Here is a 21551-nt window from a genome sequence, read left to right as displayed (position 1 = left end):
GGTAATGTTGAGCTTAGTTTTTACAAATCATGAAATCAAGACCCAAGTTACATGTTGTTCAGGATGGAGAAGGGTGAGAACTGAGCTAGGTATTAAGCATTCCCTACCAGGAGAGTTCAGAGCTTACTAATTGCAAGGTTGTCAGAGATGGTGCATTATAAAATATTTTCATTAATTATTGTTAATTCGGATTTTCGGAAGAGCCCTGAAAAGTTTCATTAGCTCAATCATAAAACCTATTAAAATGCACACAGGTCCACAATTTAAATTCATTCTCTCAAATGCACTTGTGTTTTCTCCAAAAGTTAATCTTTGCCATGTTCTGAATCAAGTTCCTGTTGTGCTTTTAAACTCTAGAACTTTAACCTTGAGAAGATATTATTGGGGGTGGAGTGGGGGAGAAGGGGGTGTATTAATTCCTGGCTAGACATCCAGTGCTTAACAGGTTCATGTACAAATGAGGGTAAATTCCTGCACCCCTTGACTAAGATAGAACTCTATATTGGATATAGCACATGGCTAATTATTTATAAAGGTGACTGGTAATCACAAAGTACTCAAGCAATATTATCACAACACCTTTGTTTTGGAGAACTCAAATGCTTTCACAACTTAACTCATTCAACCTCACTGAATCGACAAGGAGAGGCTAGATGACAAATATCTGCTGAAGTTGAAGTAAAGTGGAGTGAGGTACTGAAGATAATGCAAAGCAAGACTAGTTTAGCTTCCTTTTTAGCCTCAGCATGATTGTACCTGTTACGAGAATCTTTCCATTTCAAGTAGAAAACAATTTATGATGAGGATTGTTAATTTCAGATAAGAAATTGTTTCTATGGAATCAAGGCATTGATATGTCAAAGAATATTGGAAGGATACTATTAATCAGCAGTGTTTTTCATTTTGCACTCTGATATTTTCATTTTTTTATGGGGCTAAAAGATAAGCTTTTTGTTTTAAGCACAGCATTATAATAAACTGACAGTCCTGGCATAGATCCCCTTTTCTCCTGACTGCCATTAGACTCAAATCGATCCTCTAAATAAAGTCTGTCCCAAGAGACACAATTGATGTAGGGAAAAGGGGACTTTTTTAAACCGAGCCTGACGTCACACATTTGTGCTCTAACCATCTGTACCTTTTATTAACCAGGGGCTGGAGCCGCCCAGGCGGACAGACACGGGCGCACAACAGCCTTCTCCCACACAAGCCTGGAATGGTAACAGTGTGCGGCTGCCTTAGAAAGAAAAGCCGTTTCAGAACTGTGGGGTGGCATGGGGGTGTGTGTGGCAGAGTGAGGGAATCATTTTTCTTCTTCTCCATCCAAGGATGCTATTTATTGGAAATCCAGCACATCTTTTATTTTTTAAATTGATTTCTCTAGAGTGGGAGGCAAAACCCTTCAGATGCGAAAGAAGAAAGGGAAAAAAAAATGCAAGTCGGGCAGGATTTTGGAGAATCGCAGCCTTGCTTCGGATTGGGACTACAGGCAGAGAAAGACTCCGGCGTCCACAACCTGTTTGGCTGCAAAGATGCCGCCGTTCCGCCCCGAGTGCAGCTTCGCGCCCCTCCCCTCCCCCGCCCCCCGGTCCCCCAGCCTGTTTGCTGCCCCCGGGACGGCAGCAGCCCCCACGCGTCACCTCTCACACCCCGCGGTGACTAGTCCAACCAAGTCCCGAGGGGCGTGTGCTGGGGAGGAGCGCTCACTCTCCCTTGACGCGCGAGACCCGGGCAGTTCACGCTCCCCCATAGCCCCCTCCTTCTAGCCTTGCCCACAGCCCCCGGGAGGGCAGCAGCCTCCCGGTGACCGCCTCTCCCCCTACTCCCTCCGCTCCTTCATCCTCCCCAAGCCCAGGGGCGCATTCTCACTCTCCCTCCACGTGCGCGTCGGGTTCGCCCCTCTCCCCTTGCCGCTGCTAGGGAGGCAGCAGCCCCCAGGTGCCCACCTCTCACGCCTCTTCCGGCCCCTCACCCAGTTCCTTCATCCTCCTCCAGCTTTGGGGAGAGTCCACACTCCACCCCACGTGCGAACCCACGGCCGTTACCCCGCTTACAGATGCCCCCCACCTCCAGCCCGGGCTCCGCCTACCGCGCCCCGGGCGCGCGCCCAGGAGTACCTGGCCACCCCTCCCCCTGCTCGGCTCCGCTGCCCTCCCGCCTCCCCCGCCCCGCACGCAGTAGCTCGCAGCCCACCCCTCGCAGCTTCCTTCTCTCCGCCCCCTCCCTCTCCAGGAGGTGGGGGGGCACGAACGAGCGCGGTGGCGTGGCCAATGGGCGCTCGGCTTACTCTGGCCTCTCCCCCGCGCGGCCGCCAATCGCGGCGGGCGGTGGTGGTAATATTGTGGAGTGGAGTTTGGATGCCGCCGCTGCCGCGGGCTGGAACGGCGCGGCCGCGGGGGCTGCCAGGGTATTTCGGGAAGGGGGCGTGAGGAGGCGGCGGCTGCGGCGGCGGCGGCTGTGGCAGCGGCGGCGTGTGGAGGCAGCTGAGAGAAAGAGAAAGAAAGGAAAGAGGGCGGGGGACTACTCAGAGGAGGAGGCGGGACCGACCAGGCTCCTCACCTCTCGGTAGCGGCGGCCGGCGGCCCGGGAGGCGGCACCGCCCCCTGCCCGCGGACTCCTCAGCGCAGCCGGCCGCCGACCTGCCGGCCCCGGGCAGCGGCCGAAGCTACGGGGGCGGAAGCGGTGGGCCGGGGCGGCGGTGGAGGCGACCGCCATGGCGTTCCTCAAACTCCGTGACCAGGTAGGTGAGGAGCGGCGGGGCGGGATCGCGCCGACCCGGGAGGAAGGAAGGGAGGGCGGCGGGCCAGCGGTGTGGGCCGCCTGTGCGCCCACTCGGCTGGGTGGGTGCGAGGGAGGCAGGGTGCCGCCCCGGGGACTGGCGCGCGGAGGCCCCGCCGGGGACCGCGGGCGACCCGCCTGTCAGCGAAGCACCGGCCGGGTGAAGCCCACGTGCAGCTGGGGGGCTCGCCGCCGTCTCCGGTCGCCGCCGCGTGAGGGGCGGGTCCCACGCTGGTCGCCTAGGCGTCCGCGCCCGGCTCACTGCCGGGTATGCGCCTCCTCTCTCCTGCCAGGTGAGCCTCGGGCCTAACAGGTGGCTTCCCGCTGCCGGGCGGGAGCGGTGCTGGCGGCCGTGACCTTAGGTCACGACCTTGCTCGCCTGTTTGCTTCGTCGGATAGTTCGAGGCACACTCTCTCGGGGTTAAAGGCGGTTGATTCTGCTTCGAGGCTATTCAACGTGCAAGTTCTCAGACTTGTTTTCTTTTGACATCTTGTGCACCATCTTGGTTACTTTTCTTGACTTAGGAAGAGCTGGTCAAAGAATACCTGAAGTGCCGAAAAGAGTAGTGACTTTTTTGGACTGAAAATAATTGTGTCTAGGGACGAAATCGCAACTATGTCAGAATGATTTGTACGTCTGAATACGTGGAAAGATGGATAACAAGGCTTTCAGTCGATGCAGAGGCTTCCAAACATTTTATCTCTTCTTTAAGGAAAGGGAAATCAACGTGTGAAATTTACCGAGTGGCAGTAGACGTAATAGTGCTGAGAATTTATTTTTGCCATTTGTTCTTTTTGAACAGAAGATACTGGGCAGATTTGAAGGGGAAGTAACTTGCATATATTGGGAAACTATTCTTAAAGTGAGTACCCCTTTTGTAGAAACAATGGGGAAAAACTTGAGATGTCTTTTTTAATATTGTCTCTTAGTGAATATTGTGCCTTAAATTCTGAATCTTGGTATCGTCAGTTCTCATTTCATAAGTGAATTTTATTTTGTTTATTTGATGTTTAAGCCGTTGGCTTAATTTGTGTATCATTAGTTATCAGGAGGGTTTTAGCTGGTGTTAACATCCTCAGGAATGATACTTTTGAAAAACTGTTCAGTGAAGTTTATACATTGTATTTCAAATGATAGAACTGCATTGTTCAATGTGATAGCCACTAGCCTACATGTGGCAATTTAAATTTTAATAATTAAAATTAAATAAAAAGTTCACTTAGACTTGCTAGCAACAATTCAAGTGCTTGGTAGCCACATGTGGTTATTGACTATGGTATTGGACAGCACAAATACAGAACATTTTTATCATCAGAAAGTTCTGTGGGACATGACTGTTAAACAACAGGTAAAACGTAACTAATTCCTGCTAATTCCTGTATAGTCAACTTACATTATACTCTTAAAGGTGTAAAACTCAAGATGTAGATTCTCTAATCTTTATCAATCTAATGGCACCTTGTGCTTCCATAAGTCATAGTTGAAGTACTGATTGATTTTTGTTTTGTTTCTAGTCCTACACTTTTGAAAAAGTTATTTTTGCAATTTGGATCATAGTGTGCATTAAGAATTTGGTGAACTTTTTGGAGACCATCCCATTTTATTCACCATCAGGTTTAAGCAGAAACAAGATTATGGTTTCAGTTGGACATAAAATCCAATTGCACCTTTGCATTTGTGTATTTAGGAATTGCAATTATAAAGCAATTGTAATGCTACTCCAATTTTGTATGATATCTATTAATACTCAGTGGTTGTGTTGATATGTAAAATGTCACCTGTAAACTTAAGGATACTTGGGGCAAGTTAAGTGGCGTGGCTCAGAGAGGGAAGAACATTGAAGTTTACGTCTAAACTACTAAGCAGTTGACTCACCTGGTCTCTCTTTTGGAAGATTTTGAGAAATGAGTTTGGTTTGCCTATTTCAAAGGGAATAGCTGCTTTTAGAAGTCATCTTGTGGGTTGATATTTTATTGGCTATTAGAAATGATGATAAAAATGAAATGGAATACAGATACTATCTTAATCTTTTCCACCTACAGGAAAAGCAGTTCAGCTAGGTGAATTATTTTATCTGGAGAAAAGAGAAAATGTGGATAAATACACAGAATTTTAAAGCTGGAAGGTTCTTGATGTAGCATTTAACTCAGTCCTCATTTACACTTGGAATAGGAAATAGTTCAGGCTACTTTTTTCTGTTACTGCCATATTCACCTTGTGTTTTGTTTTCTTTTAGTTCTGTAAATACAGCTGGAACCTATTAATGGGTAGGAATTGTTCTTTGTGCACTTAAGCATCAGGTGGGTTCTAGATGGTTTAAACATAAAATCAGTGAGTAAATAAAGCAGTTTGTTTTCATATCCAGTAAATAATCTGGATAAGACAGCTTTCCCCCTTTCTGTGGCAACACCTGATATGGGGGTAAGAACAGGATTGAGTTTTCAGTTGGACATAAAATCTAATTGCACCTTTGCATTCATGGATTGCAATTATGAAGGAATTGTGATGCTTCTCTGGTTTTATATAGTATCTATTAATACTCAATGTAGTGATAATATGTGAAATGTCACCTGTAAACTTGAGGATACATGGACAAGGACTCGGACTAGTGCACTGCTTTTTGTTAATAGATGAAAATAATTTTTAATTGTAAATGAGGTGAAAATAATTTGCTTTCTATTTGTAGGACTAGAAACATGAACTTCTCCCTCAATTTTTTCCCCCCACATTAAAGTGTTTATACTGCATGAATCTCTGAGAGTTGCAGGATTTTATTCAATAGGTATTTCGTGCAGATTTTAATCTTTGCATTTAATAAAAATGTAATTATATATGATTACATTTAAATTTTAAAATTCTGTTTCTAGTTTTATTGAGATATTATTGACATATAACATGTAAGTATAAGGTATACAGGGTGATGATTTGAATACATTTATATAAAGCAAAATGATTACCACAATAAGATTAGTTGACACTACCAGGGGTGCCTGGGTGGCTTAGTCGGTTAAGTGTCCGACTCTTGATTTCGGTCAGGTCCTGATGTCAGGCTCGATTGATTGAGCCCCACATCAGGCTCTGTGCTCAGCGCAGGGTCTTCTTGTCCCTCTCCCTCAGCTCCTTCCCCAGCTCACCTGCACGCAGGCTCTCTCTTTCTCTATCTCTAAAATAAATAAATAAAATCTTAAAAAAAAAAATGGTTAGTTGACACTACCATCCCCTCACACAATTACTTGTGTGTGTCTGTGTGTGTGTGTAGATAACATTTAATATCTACTTTCTTAACAATTTTGACATGTATATATGTATAATACAGTATTGTTAATTATAGTTTACCATGCTGTACATTAGATCCCTGGAACTTATAGATGGAAATTTGTACCTTTTGGCCAATTGCATAATTACATTCAAGTGATATATCTGGTAAGGAGTTAATATCTAATTTATCAGCAGTGATTCATAGTATACCCTGATAAGAAGGAGAAGACTTATTTGTTTAGGATGTGTAAGGTAACAAACTCACAACTGGGAAGCTAAATGGCAACTGGTACTTGGCTTTAGTATCTAGAAGACAGTAGGGAGTGATGGCGATCATGGCAGATAGGAGCAGGTGTGGTAGTTGCTGCTTAGCTCCAGGACATTGTTGCTGTGCAGGTGTGCCTAGTATTTTTAGAACTCCAGTTTTCTTTAGGAAGTTAGAGATCCAGATACTTATGAGAAATCTTTCTATAAATATTGGCAAGTTAGTAGTTAGCATTGATAAAAATTTAAAGCTGTAGTTTTACATAGGGGTTGGCAGGGGACCAATTTGTAATCACAAGTTTAGCTCAGCTTCAGAAAACAAACTACAAAATAAGATTTCTATTTTATTTATTTTTTTAAGAGATTTATTTATTTGAGAGAGTGAGAGAGAGATCACACTTGAATGGGGGGAGGTGCAGAGGGAAAGAATCTCAAGCAGACTCCCTGCTGAGCTCGACACAGGGCTTGATCCTGAGCTGAAATCGAGTCAGATGCCTAACCGACAGAGCCACCCAGATGCCCCAAGATTCCTATCTTAAAAGAACAGTTTTCTTTCAGATAAAATAGTCAAAATGGTCATAAACTTAAAAAAATTGAGATATAATTTATATTCCATAAAAGTCATCTTTTAAAGTGTACAATTCAAGCCAAAGCAAACTTAAGAAAGAAGAACGAAGCTAGAGGTATCACAATCCCAGATTTCAAGATATACTACAAAGCTGTAATAATCAAAACAGTGTGGTTACTGGCACAAAAGTAGACGTATAGATTAATGGAATAATAGATTAATGGAATAGAATAGAGAGCCCAGAAATAAACACATGCTTATTTGGTCAATTAATGTATGACAAAGGAGGCAAGAATATATAATGGGGAAAAGACAATCTCTTCAATAAATGGTGCTGGAAAAACTAGGTAACTACATGTAAAAGAGTGAAACTGGACCACTTCTAACACAATACACAAAATAAGCTCGATAGATTAAAGACCTAAATGTGAGACCTGAAGCCATAAAACTAGAAGAAAACATAGGCGGTAGTATCTTTGACATTGACCTTGGCAGCATTTTTCTAAAAGTGTCTCTGTGAGTAAGGGAAACAAAAAGCAAGAGTAAACAATTGGGATTACTCCAAAACAGAAAGCTTTTGCACAGTGAAGGAAACCCATCAACGAAACAAAAAGGCAACCTACTGAGTGGGAGAAGATATTTTCAGGTGATATATCTGGTAAGGAGTTAATATCTAAAATATATGAAGAACTTACACAACTCAGCACTGGTGGGGTGATAATAATCTGATTAAAAAATGGACAGAGGACATTTTTCCAAATAAGACGTAACAGATGGCCAACAGACAATGAAAAGATGCTCAACAACACTTATCATCAGGGAAATACAAATCAAAAACACGTGAGATATCACCTGTCAGAATGGCTAGAATCAAAAGGAAAAGAAATAACAGGTATTGGTGAGGATGTGGAGAAAAAGGAACCCTGGTGCACTCTTGGTGGGAATGCAAATTGGTGCAGCAACTGTGGGAAACAGTATAGAGGTTCCTCAAAAAATTAAAAATAGAAAAACCATAGCATCCAGTAATTCTACTGGATGTTTACCCAAAGAAAATGAAAACACCAATTCAAAAGGATATATGCACCCCTGTATTAATTGCAGCATTATTTACAATAGCCAAGATTTAGAAGCAACCTAAGTGTCTATCAGTAGATGGGTAAAGATGTCACACACACACACACACACACACACACGCGTGCACACACACAGGAATATTAGTCAGCCATGAAAAAGAAGATCTTGCCATTTACTACAACATGGATATACCTTAGAGGGCATTATGCTAAGTAAAATAAGTCAGTAAAAGACAAATACCATATGATTTCATTTACATGTGAAATCTAAAAAAAAAAAAAAAAACAACCAAACAAAAAAAGCTGGGACAGTCCCATAAATAACTGGTGGTTGCCTGAGGGGAGAGGAGTAGGGGATGGGCAAACAGGGATGAAGGAAGGAGGGGAATACAAGCTTCCAGTTATGGAATGAATAAATTACAGGGACTTTGTTTTAGCATAAGGAATATAGTCAGTGGTATTGTAATAGCAGTGTATGGTGACAGATGGTAGCTACACTTTAATAGTTGCATAATGAGTAGAGTTGTTGAATTGCTGTGTTGCATACCTGAAACCAATGTAACATTGTGTGTCAACTACACTTCAATTAAAAAAAAAATTATTCAGTAAAACCTCCAGAAAAGTGTGCAATTCAGTAGTTTTTGGTATATTCACAAAGTTGTGCAACCATCACCACTATGTAATTCCAAAACATTTCTATCCTTTGAAAAAGCAATTAGCAGTCACTCCCCATTTCCCTCCCCTCCCGCCCTCCGCCCCAGTCCCTGGTGAGCACTAATCTACTCTCTGTCTCTATGAATTTGCCTATTCTGGATATTCATATAAATGGAATTCTATAGTATGTGACTTTTTATGTTTGACTTCTTTCACTTAGTGTAATCTTGTTAAGGTTCATCCATTCATGTAGCATGAATCAGTTGGTCATAAACCTTATATCTTGTTTGAGTTTCTTCTAAAGAAAGTTCCTACACTTTTATGCTGTTTTATTGCTTCTTGTAGTGTGCAAATGTATAATCTGGGATGTTTGTTTCTATTTTCTGAGTTGGTTTTAAAACTGGAGTTAGACTTCGCAGTAGTACTAGAGGATAGTAGATTTTACATTTGGATTACTGTTTTTGTGTAGGAGCTGTCTTTGTGTTCTCTTCTGGGTTAATGGTCATTAGGGAAGGATTCTTGATATGTTGGAAGTTTTGTTTTGTTTTTGTTTTTTTTGGAACAGGGTTGGGCATATATCAATAAGTAGATAATGAATGGATGAGAATAATTTGACTGCTATTTTGGGTAGTTAGTAAGCTCTCACTTGATCAAGTATCCATTAAGGGTAGAGCATTATTTGACTTTTCAGTAGAAAAACAATAGATGATCCTTGAAAAATCTTATAATTAGGAATACAGAATATACAAAATGCCTGAAAAACATTTATGCTCAGATACTCAAGTATTCTGTATTGAGTGTTCCCTTGCTTTGTGTTGGAGACTGTGGGCCACACAAGGGTACAGTAGTCACTATCTTTGTCCTTAAAAATCTTACTGGCTAGGAAAAGACAAAAGATACATAAATGCACAATATCTGATACACTTCATCTGAAAAGGTTTATAGAGGTTGAAGGAAAACACATGGAGCATATTATTTGGAAATATACCTAACATAGTTAAAAAATAAGTGTGTCTTGTGTTTACTGATTTTTTTTTGATGCCTTGTATAATACAGTGCAGAACATGTAAAGATGTAGAACATAAAAGATGTGTATAACATGCTTCAGAATTCAGAAAGGAATAGATGATCTGATTGTAGGCAGAGGGAAACTTTCATGGCACGGGAGTTATTTGAGGTTCACAGGAAGGATTTGTTGAAAGCAAACAGTTGTGCAGGAAAGCAACGAGAGGAATAGAAGGCAAGCCAAAAAAGAATGATCTATCTATGCTGTAGTGAGGAGATAGACCCCATTGGTGTGTGTAGTTTCAAAGGATAGGAGATAGATTAGCTAATTAACAGTGACTACATTTTGAATTACTTTGAATATAAGACTAGGAAGTTTGGACTTGATTAGAAGTGTTGGGAAGTTGTCATAGGTGGGTTTCTTAATCTAGGGTCTGTGAAGGGTTTTTTGGAGGAATGTGCATACATGTACTTAAGAGGCTTCATAACTTCTATTAGATCCTCTGAGCCCATGACACCCAAAAGTTAAATAACCACTACATTGTAAGTTTTAGAAGAGTGAATTACAGAAGACAAACAGGAACACCCGAGACCAGTTAGGGGGTTACTGCTATAATTCAGAACATATGTAAAACATTTTAGTGCAAGTCAGGTGCTTTAAGTACTAGGCAGAAGTTTGAAAGGAAATGAGTACATCTTTAAAGGATCCTCATAGCTATATTAATGGCTCATTTAAGTGTACAACTAAGTGTCTTACATTGATACGACAGTTGACAGTTTTTTTGCTGAATAGTCCCACTAGGGTAGATTAAATATGAAAATACAATTAAACATTGATAATTCAAGTAGTTAGATTTGGGTTATATTATGTTTTCTAGCATTTTATCTTATTTCCTTTTTATTTTCCAGTCTAATGTAAAATTTATATTCGGTGAATGCACTCTACCTGGGTTGAAGTGAGATGCTCCTGGAGAAAGTTTTGTTCCTGGAGAGAATAGTGTGGGGTTAAGTCTTTTTGTTCTGGACAGTGTATTCTGTGGACAACTCACATTAAACACACACAGTGATACTGAATCACAGAGTTATAAAGTACTTCTCATTCAAAGCAAAAATTAATGAAATCTTCAGTTTCTTAAACCAGTAATGTTTTAAAGTATAACAGTACATTGTACATAATGATTAAAGTCCTCAAGTACTTCAAGTTTAATTTCTACTCCTACTCTCCAGTCCCAGTTCTTAGTTAAGTGATTTATCCACCTTCCTTATGTGATACTGATTTTTTTAAAAAAGGATTCTTCCGTGTGTATACTGATTGGCATGCAAAACTAAATCTGAATAGAATTACTACTCCCACAACTTTAGTGGAAAGTTCATTTTGCCTAGTAAATTTAAGTTCAAATTCTTAATTAGTGATGGTTTACTTATTTATTTGTTATAAACTTAAAGGTGTATCTTTTCTACTCTTAAGGATTTGAGGCCACAGATAATGTTAAAACATACAGCATAGGACAGTTAAAATATTTAAAAACGAAAATCAGGAAGCAGTTGCTTATGAAACATATACTTGTTCCAGAGCCTAGAGAGTTATTATGCTTCAGTACTACATTTAACTTTATTTCTTGTTATCTAAGGTACCAGCCACCCCCCCGCCCCCGAAACTTTGTATCTTATAATAAGAAGTATAAATTAATCTGGAGAGGCAGCCTTTCCTCTTGTATCAGTTTCTGGATTTAAAAGTTTGGTAGCTTTTTCTTTTTTAAAAGGCTTTGCTGAGACATAATTCACACACCAATTTAAGTTATACAGTTCAATGAGTTTTAGTATTTCACAGAGCTGTGTAAGTATCACCTCAGTCAATTTTAGATCATTTTATAATGCTGAAAAGAAACCTCTTATCCCTAAACTATCATTCCCCCCATCCCCATCATTCCTAGCCCTCAACAAGTACTAATTTACTTTTTGTTTCTATATATTTGTCTATTTTATGTAGCATGTTTGCAAGGCTCATCTGTACTGTAGCATGTATCAATATTTTTATTGCTGAATAATATTACATTGAATCATACCACATTTTATCTATCCATTCAACAGTTGATAGGCATTTGGATTATTTTCACTTTTTGGCTAGTATGAATAATGCTGCTACGAACATTTGTGTACAAGTTTTTGTGTAGACATAAGTTTTCATTTCTCTTGGGTACTTAGGAGTGGACTAGTTGGGTCATATGGAAACTCTGTATTTAGCCTTAATTTTAAGGAACTGCCAATCAGTTTTCCAGAGTGGCTGTACCATTTTACATCCCCACTAGCAGGACATGAAAGTTCTGGTTTCTCCACATTTTCAATAACACTATCTTTTATTCGTTATTGTCATCCTGGTTGGTGTAAAGTGGTATGTCCTTGTGGTTTTGATTTGCATTTCCCTGATGGCTAATAATGTTGAGCATCTTTTCATCCGATCCTTTGCACATTTTTAAAAATTGGGCTAGTTGTCTTTTTATTATTGGGTTGTAGTGCTTTATATATTTTAGATACCAGTCCCTTATCAGATACGTGATTTGCAAAAAATATCTCCAATTTCTCCCATTTCTACTTTCTTGTTAGTATTCTTTGAAGGGCAAAACTTTTAATTATGGAGTACAATTTGTCAGTGATTTATAGAATTTTGACTAGGGGGCCTAGGTGGATAGGGCATGCAAGCAGAGGAGTTGACTTGAGGGTGAGATGAATTCAGTTTTGGATATATTGAGGTCCTAGTGGGACATTTAATTGGAAAAGTTGTTATAGGAGGCAGTTAAATGAGAGGCTGGGTTCAGAGAAAAGTGTTTTCGATGGTAATTGAGGTGAATGAGGTCTTTTAGTGAGAAAAGTTCATGGCCAAGGAGAATATAATGGGGAATATGGAATGGGTGGAGGAAAGGAAGCCTGTGAAGCTACCAGAGTTAGGAAGAGAGCCAGGATAGACTACTATCACAGGCCAGAGGAGGAAAGAATTTCCCAAATTCTACCTATATTGTGTTCTCCTAGGCACAAAGGCTCAATTTTTTCATCACCTTTTATTTAGCCTTCTTTTTATCTAGCACATTGTTATAAACTTTCCATGGAAATGTTTTTCATATTTTCCCCAATTTCTTTACTTCCTAAGCCAGTAATTCCTAAGTTGGGAATCAAAATCAGTTGGCCAGCTTTAATACAGGATTTTGGGGTCCCATTAGACATGCTGAATGAGGATAACCTGGGGTAGTGTCCCAGAATATCTGTATTTTAAAACCTCTTAAGGTAAAGAGTGGTTTGCTCTTCACCAAGCTTGTTTACTTTTTTCTTGGATCCCAACTAACTTATATTTTCCATCCCCTCTTGCATTTGGGGATGGCCATATGATTGAGATCTGGCCATAAGAAATTAAGCAGAAGTGTTGAGTGTTTCTTCAGCCCTGGCAAATACAAACTTTCCTTGAACAATCCTCTCTTCTCTCTTCTCCTCTCTCCTGCTGGCTGGGTGTTGTCTGCCAAAAGCAACTTTGGAAATGATGGGTCCAAGAGAGCTGAACTTCTGTCAGTCTGGGTCATCTCCAGCCTCTTCATGCCCACAGCTGATCATTAACATGGATTTTTGGACTTCATGTAAGCATGAAATAAAAATAAACTATTATGTCACACTTTGGGATTTATCTATTATAATATCCATTGTTACTTTAATCAGTATAACTCCTTAGCTTATTATTCCAAAATCTGTTTTGGGATCCATTGCCCTTGGTTTGTACTATTTTATATTTTAAAACTCATTTATATGGTAAGTTAGTCTTCAGCTGTTAACTTCCAGGCCTTACACATAAATACTGTGTTTTCTTTGTAAAAATTTTCATGGAAATGATTATAATTAACATCCTGATTATTTTATTATATAACAAACATTTGTATGCCTGCTACCTGCTGGTTCTCCATATTAGGGATATACATGTGTCTAAAACATGGTCTCTGTCTTCTAGTATGGGATAAGATGGAATTAGATAAGGGCAATTATCTTATGTGTGCTTTGAGAGCATCAAGGGAGAAATGGCTGATTGAACCCAATGGTGGAGTTCGGGGTCCTTGAAGTTTATTTTAATGGGATTTTATTTACCCATGTTCATTTGTAATCTTGTTCTCTCTCCTCCTCGGTGGATAAGAGCCATATACAGCCTATATAAAATATCCTTTTAGAGGAGCAAAAAGTACAAGTGCATTTTGGTAGGTTTGTGTTACATGTGGGTATTTTTTGTTAATCTCTACCACCAAGAAAGAAGAGAATGCTTTATTTAGGAGAACTGCAGATCTTAGTCCTGATGCAGATTATATTGTTAAACTTCTCCTTTTGTTAACTAAGGTTTTTTTTTGTTGTTTTTCGTTTTGTTTTGTTTTTAACTAAATATTATATGTTTTCTTTTTTCCTTTTGAGGGAACTTTCTGATTAGAAATGGTGAAAGTCAGAAAGAACCTACCTGCTGTTAGTATTGTTTTCTTATTAGTGTAATTAGGAAAAAGGTTCAAACAGGACTTTGAAAGACTGTGTATGTGTGTGTGTAAATAGGTAAACAAGAGCCTTCTATTTTGACTAGTTCTCTGAATGGTGAGAGGCTTCCTCCACTTTTTGAAAGCTTATGCTAGTCAGTGTGTGTAGTTCCAGAGTGTCACACTGGGTCATGCCAAGAGTGAGGAGAGTGTCCTTGGGAGAACTAAAAAGAGCTAGGCAAGCGACAATCACATCCTGAAGAAAAGGAGTTGAACTTGAGGGTTAAAAACAGCTGGCTTTTAAGGGATGTAAAAGCAACCTGTAGCACCAGGAGTGAGTAGTGGAGTTGAAGCCAGGTGAATAGATTAGAATAGCAAGTGTAGTGTTTGTCAGGTAGATCCAATAAGTAGCCTAATTCAGGGTATAGGCAGGTAGTTAGAAACTAGCATGTCCATGAGAGCTTGAATGATTCATATAGTGAAGATATCTGGAATCAAGAGACTTCAGTAGATGAGGCCAAGGGACTATAACCTTTCAGACCTTCTCATTTGATACTGTAGCAGGGACAGTGAGAAGGAACCTGATTGGAATATTTCCCAATTTAGAAACAAGAGGTGTAAATGAAATACAGTATAGATGTACTATAGAAATGTTCTGGAAGATTGTGTATATGTTAAATAATGGTTAATCCACTCATTTAACAATGAGCAACTTTTCTGTTTTAATGAAACTTGTGGTAAATTGTTTTAAATACAGAATTTATTAGTAAAACAAATTATCCTTCAGCTTATCTTTTACCATAAAGCTGAATTTCTATATATCACCTTCACTTAAGCTTAGATATACTGACTGCTTAACTGTTATAGGTGGTTGGTAACACATGGATTATTTTGGATGTCTTGGTGCATTATTGATTTTAGAAGCTCTTATGTTTTGGCTATGGAATTATTGCTTTTTTGAAATGTCACTAATCAACCAGTTTGTATTTTCTTTTCTACTAGCAATTTCTACCTTCTAAGACTTCTCTTGGACTGTAAGATTCTATTATGAAGTCAAATGAACTTTATACCTGCTCACCTTGTAGTTCAGCATCTTGGAGCTACAGTTTTGAACATGGAATTTCTTTTCTCTGACCACAGCTTCTTTCATTACTGATTCTCCCACTTCCTCACCCACAGTGAACCTGAGCTTTGCTGTGTTGGAACCTACTTTACCTAGTCTGCTAGGTACAGTTTGGCCACAAACTGGCCTCTTAAGAAGCCTTGACCTCCTGATTAGAGCAGTACTGGTTAGGGTAGTGTTTTCTGAAACATGGGACAATTTTTACTACTGTTTTTCTTGAGACTTTTTGTGGGTGACCTGTCTACTTTGATTACCAAATGTAGACTGATACTTCCTTGCTTCCCATCCAGACCCCTGAGTATAGCCCTGTATCCTGCTTCATTCTCGCTTTCCTCTGGCCTATTCAGGAGTCTCCCAGCTCACTCTTTTGCAGCCTTTCCTGTTAACCATTCTGTAGGTTTCATGTTGTCTTCTTCAACACCCTACCTCTTCCCCTCAGCTATCACCCATCTCTACCATCTTTCAGCTTTCATGTCTCCTTTTCCACCTCCACCTGCTTTTTTTTAGTCCTTTTGACCCAACCTCTTGAGCCTCAACTCCTATCTTACAGTCTCTTCCCTTTCGTCTTAAGTCTTCTGCCTCTTGCAACTTGTCCATTTTCCTACTCCCGCATCCTTCTCAGGCTGGACCCTTTCCTCAGCAAGCCTTGTTTCTCAGTGGGAACTTTCCCTGCAGTTCCTTCCCTTAGTGCTGTTATGTCAGTCTTATATCCTATCCTCTATGTTTTCTACTCCTGTCTTTACCCCCAACACTACCCTTTCAGCTTATAGCTCCGTTCTTTCCTGCAGCTTTGTCAGGCAAGAGAAGCAAATGACTTAAAGAAAAATGTTAAGTAAATAATAGTGAATGTCACCATATATGCATATGGCAAACAATTATGATAATGAATTGAATGTCTGAAATGGTAGAGTATGTACTTTTAATTCTGGCTCATTAATTTATCACCCCTGTGACTTCTGGCCAGTTACTTCACTTAAGTTTGAGTTTTCTCACTTAAAAAGGGAGATAATAGCATTCTATCTCACAGATTTGCTGAATTAAATGAGATACATAGTTAGCACTTGCTAAATGGTAGCAACTATTGTACTGAAAACGACTTTGGCTTGAGAAATCTGGGCAGCTCTACCACTGTCTTACTGTGTAACCTTGGGCAAAGAAACTAAATCTGAGCCTGAGTTTGGTTGGTTGGTTGTTTTAACATCTTTTTTGAGATATAACTGACATACCACAAAATATAGCCATTTAAAATATACAGAGCAGTATTGTTGTTGTTATTGTTGTTGTTTAAGTAAATTTACAGGGTTGTGCAGCTATCACTACAGTCTAATTTTTTTTTTTACATTTTTGTCACCTCAGAAAGAGGCCCCTGTACCCAGCAGTCACCCCATTCCTCTTCAGTCCCTCTCCCCTGGCCCACCTTTCCCTCAGCCTTAGGCAGCCACTAATCTCCTTTCTGTTTCTGTGCATTTGCTTATTCTGGACACTTCATATAAATGAAATCATAAAATATGTAATCTCTTATGACTGGCTTCTTCCACTTACAAGGTTTTAGAGTTTCATTTATACTGTAGTATGTATCAGAACTTCATTTCTTTTTATTGCTATAGTGGGTTGTTTCTACTTCCTGAATAAAATAAAATGGGCATGGGGATATCTTCATTGAATTTTGAGAATTGTGAGAATGTTGATAAAGTGTCTAGTATGTAGTAGTTGCTCAATAAATGATCACTTAACCCAAACAGTTTAAACTCCTGTATTCCCTTGACTTTCTCAGTCAACCTGTGGATTACTTCTACAATATTTATTCTCTTGTTTCAGCTCTGGGACCGCTGAAAAATTGGTGAAGGAAGTAATGAAACCAAGTTGAATATACTCCAGTTTTTTGATGTCTTAACTTCAGTTGCGCCTTCAAGGCTATTTAATCCTTACCATTCCTTTTCTGTATCCATTAATATTTAATTTCTGTCTTCTCCATTTTAACATGTAGTTGTGTCTCCTAATTTACTAGGTCTGTCTACCCATGTAGGCATTCTTATTGATCTCCTTTCTTACTGCAAATCATTTATTTCTACACTTTGCTTTTTTTCCCTCTTTTTCTTATTTTGACCGAGAGAAATGAATATACTTTTTTCTTTCTCAGAGCATTTTTCTGCTGTAATCCTAATCATACCTTCATCTGAGATTTAGATATATTATTTCTTATTTTTTCATATTTTTGCACTTCTCTCGCTGCTCTCACACATTGTTATACATTGGTGTCTGGATGGACACTACCTATTAATCAAGATTCTAATACTCAGAGTGGGCAAACAAGGTAAGCAACACCCACTGTAGGATTCAACCTTAATAAGGCTTATTTCTGTTTGGGTATGCCATATATTGTATTACAATATAACTTTTAAAATATTGCTTACTTCAGTGTAAAGTAGTAAATGAAGGTCATTTGAGTTGAATTTTTTTTATTACAATAGTGAAAACATTTTCCTTTTCATTGTCCTGTGTTAAGGCTGAGTATACGTAATATTTTTTTAAAAAAGATTTTATTTATTTATTTGACAGAGAGAGCTCATGCAGGGGGAGCAGCAGGCAGAGGGAGAGGGAGAAGCAGGCTCCCTACTGAGCTGGGAGCCCGATGTGGGGCTTCATCCCAGGATCATGACCTGAGCCTAAGGCAGCCACTTAACCGACTGAGCCACCGAGGCACCCCTATATGTAATACTTTTTTAAAAATATATCCTTTTGTTATTATCCCGGGAGACAGAAATCTGACCCACCCTTTAGGTAGCCTTCCCTCTGAACCACATTGATTCTAAAATGTGCTGAGTTTGTATAGTTCTCATTGGTTCCACATTCCTATGTCCACCCTGTCAGAAAATCTTCCTTTTTACCCAATTCAGTTCTCTCCAGCTATAATTCAGTCATTTTCTGTTGTATTGTCTATAGTAAGGATCCTGTATAGGTGATCAACCTTTCAAGCTGGATTCAGGGAGCTGGCAATTAGACCAGTTAGACCAGTGGCTCCTTTTTTCTCTTTAACAGTTTATTAAGGTATAATTTACATACTATAAAATTCATCTGTTTTAAGAGCACAGTTCAATTATTTTAATAAATTTAAGGAGTTTTGCACTCAGCACCACACTCCAGTTTTAGAACATTTCCATCACCCAAAAAGATACCTATTTTGGAAAAACCTCAGTTCTCCTGTGTGTTGCTGCCTTATTGTCACACTAACTACCATGCTCATCACACTTTTACACCTGATAGGTGTCCTACAGTTCAACTCAGTTTTGACACCGTTGACCTGGCAGTAGCATCAGATCCCATAGGTTAAGGGCTTAGTCCTACAAGACTGTCCCCCCTCTTTCCCTACAGATGCCAATCACAGATCCAGGTGCTTCTGACTGACTATAAAAAAAATAAATCAGAAGTTCCCAAATAATTTGCTGGAGTGGCTCACAGAACTCGAAGAAACATTTTATAAACTAGATTACTGGTTTAGTACAAAACAATGTAACTAAGTAATAGCCAAATGGAAGAGATGCATAGGGCAAGGTATGTAAGATGGGACATGGAGCCTCCGTGCTCTTTGGGTTTGCCACTTTCCCCAAATCTTCATGTGTTCATCAACCTAGAAGCTCTCTGAACCCCATCCTTTTGGGTTTTTTGTGGAGGCTTCATTACATAGGCACAATTGATTAAATCATTCATCATTGGTGATTAAACTCAATTTCCAGCCCTTCTCCCCTCCCCAGAAGTCAGGGGTAGGGGTGGGAATGAGGGTGGGACTGAAAGTTTCAACCCTCTGATCACCTTGGTTGGTAATCTTTAGGCAGTTTCCAAAAGTTACCTAATTGACATAACAAAAGACACTTATGGCTCACATCATAGGAAATTTCAAAAATTTTAGGAGCTCTGTGCCAGAAAAGGGGGATGAACACCAAATATATATTTCTTATTAAAAATCACAGTATCTCAATACTTCATACCCATTTTGCAGTCACTCCTCATTCCATCTTCAGCCCCAGGCAATAACTGACTAGTAGTCTGTCTCCATGATGTAGCTTTTTTAAACGTTTTATATAAACGAATCATATGTTCATTTTTGTCTGGCATCTTTCATTTTGGGGTCATCCATATTGTAGCATGTATATTAATTCTTCATTGCTGACTAGTAATCCATTGTATGGCTATACCACAATATTTTATCCATTCACCAGTTAGAAATTTGAATTCTGATTTCTGGCTTATATGAATAAAGTTGTGATGACTATTCATATTTTAAATCTTTGTATAAACATGTTTTAATTTCCTTTGGGAAGATTCATAGAAGTGGAATTGCTGGTCATGTTGTAAGCTTATGTTTAATGTTTTAAGAACAGTCAAACTATATAATCCCTATTGCGTATTGCTGGATTTGGCTTGCTAATATTTTGTTGAGAGTTTTTATATCTTTATTCTTTGGTATGATGGTAATGTTGACCTCATAAAATGAATTAAGAAGTGTTCTCTTTTTAGAAGAGTTTGTGAGGTTTTAGTATTATTTCTTCTTTAAATATTTGATAGAATTCAGCTGTGAAGCTATGTAGGCAAGGACTTTTCTTTGTGGTAAGCTTTTAAATTACTAATTCAGTTTCTTCACTTGTTACAGGTCTATCCAGATTTTTTATTTTCTTTTGAGTTTTGATAATTTGTGTCTTTTAGGGAATTTGTTCATTTTATCTAACTTGTTGGCATAAAGATGTTCATAGTATTCCTTTATAAAACTTTTAATTTCTCTGAGGCTGATAATGATGTATCTCTTTTCATTCCTGATTTTGGTAATTTGTCTTCATTCTTTTTTTCCTGGTGAATCTAGCTCAATTTTGTTGGTCTTTTCAAAAAACCAATTTTTGGTTTTGATTTTTCTCTATTTTTCTTTTTTCTATGGTATTGATTCCCCTCTAATATTTATAATTTATTTCCTTCTGCTTAGTTTGGGTTCAGTTTGCCTTTTTTTTTTTTTTTACTTAATTAAGATGGAAGCTTACTCAAGGTCTAGGATATTATGTGCAGCTATAAATTTCCCTTTAAGCACTGTGTTAGCTGTCCTATAAGTTTTGATGTGTTTTGTTTTTGTTTTTATTCAGCTTGGAATATTCTAAGTTCTCTTGAGATTCTGTTTTTGACCCATAGGTTATTTAGAAGTGTCTTTTATATCCAGACATTTGTGGATTTCCCAATTTCTTGTTTTTTTCTAATTTAATTTCATTGTGATTGAGGAACATTTTTTATATTCTTTGTATCATTTCATTTCTTCCCCCCCCCCACATTTTTTTAAAGTTTTTTTTTTTTGTATTCATTTGAGAGCGGGGAAGAGAGAGAGAGAGAGAGCACCAGTGAGGGCAGAGCCGGGGGGAGGGTCAGAGGTAGGGGGAGAAGCAGACTCCCCATTGAGCAGGGAGCCCAATGCAGGGCTCCATCCCAGGACCCTGGGATCATGACCTGAGCTGAAGGCAGACGCTTAACCGACTACGCCACCCAGGCACCCCTCCCGCATTTTTAAAAAAGATTTTATTTATATGAGAGAGAGCAAGAGAGAGCGAGAGCAAGCACATGAGTGGGGGGGGGCGGGGGGCAGAGGAAGAAGAAGCAGCAGACTCCTCACTGAGCATGGAGCCTGACATGGGGTCCCAGGTCCCTGAGATCATGACCTGAGCCAGTCAGATGCTTAACCTACTGAGCTACCCAGGCACCCCTTCCCCGAATTTTTATAACAATTTAACTCAAGAAATTCAACGTTGTTATTTTAATTATAATCCACACCAGAATAATGAGTAAGATATGTATTATACTTTTATTTAAAAAGAAGTTTTATTTTTCAAGTATAGTTGACATACAGTGTTTTATTAATTTCAGGTATATAGTATTGTGATTTAAAAGTCGGTACATAACTCAGTGCTCACCATGTTAAGTGTGGTCACCATCTGTCACCATACAACATTATTACAGTGTTATTGACTATATTCCCTATATGTATTTTTCATCTCCGTGACTTCTTTTATGACTGGAAGTTTGTACCTCTTAATCCTCTTCACCGATTTTGCCCATCCCCCCCATTCCCTTTGCCTTTGGCATTCACCAGTTCTCTGTATTCATGAATCTATTTCTGTTTTTTGTTTGAGATTCCACATATAATGAAATTATAGTATTTGTCTTTCTCTGTCTGACTTATTTCATTTAGCATAACACACTCTAGGTCCAATCCGTGTTGTTGCAAATGACAAGATCTCATTCTTTTTTATGGCTGAGTAATATTCCAGTTTGTGTATATACCACATCTTCTTTATCCTTTCTTCTA

General features: G+C 39.2%; 1 protein-coding gene across 3 annotated transcripts in view; it reads left to right on the top strand.

Annotated features, from left to right (window-relative positions):
* The first annotated feature begins 2332 nt into the window (after positions 1 to 2332).
* ANKRD28 (ankyrin repeat domain 28) overlaps positions 2333 to 21551 on the top strand; it is a 204688-nt gene continuing 185469 nt past the window's right edge. For 2 of the 3 annotated variants that reach the window (XM_078071971.1, XM_078071960.1), the window contains exon 1: positions 2333 to 2740. Coding sequence is in view for 1 of the 3 variants with exons in the window: in XM_078071960.1 (XP_077928086.1) it covers positions 2714 to 2740 (27 nt within the window). In the remaining 2 variants the exon portion in view is untranslated. Of the gene's footprint in view, positions 2741 to 13116; positions 13225 to 21551 lie in introns of all 3 variants that reach the window. The other variant, XM_078071978.1, reaches the window with a different exon arrangement.

The sequence above is a fragment of the Halichoerus grypus genome, chromosome 1, assembly GCF_964656455.1.
Source record: "Halichoerus grypus chromosome 1, mHalGry1.hap1.1, whole genome shotgun sequence".
NCBI lineage: Eukaryota > Metazoa > Chordata > Mammalia > Carnivora > Phocidae > Halichoerus > Halichoerus grypus.
This window is presented reverse-complemented; position numbering and strand designations above follow the sequence as displayed.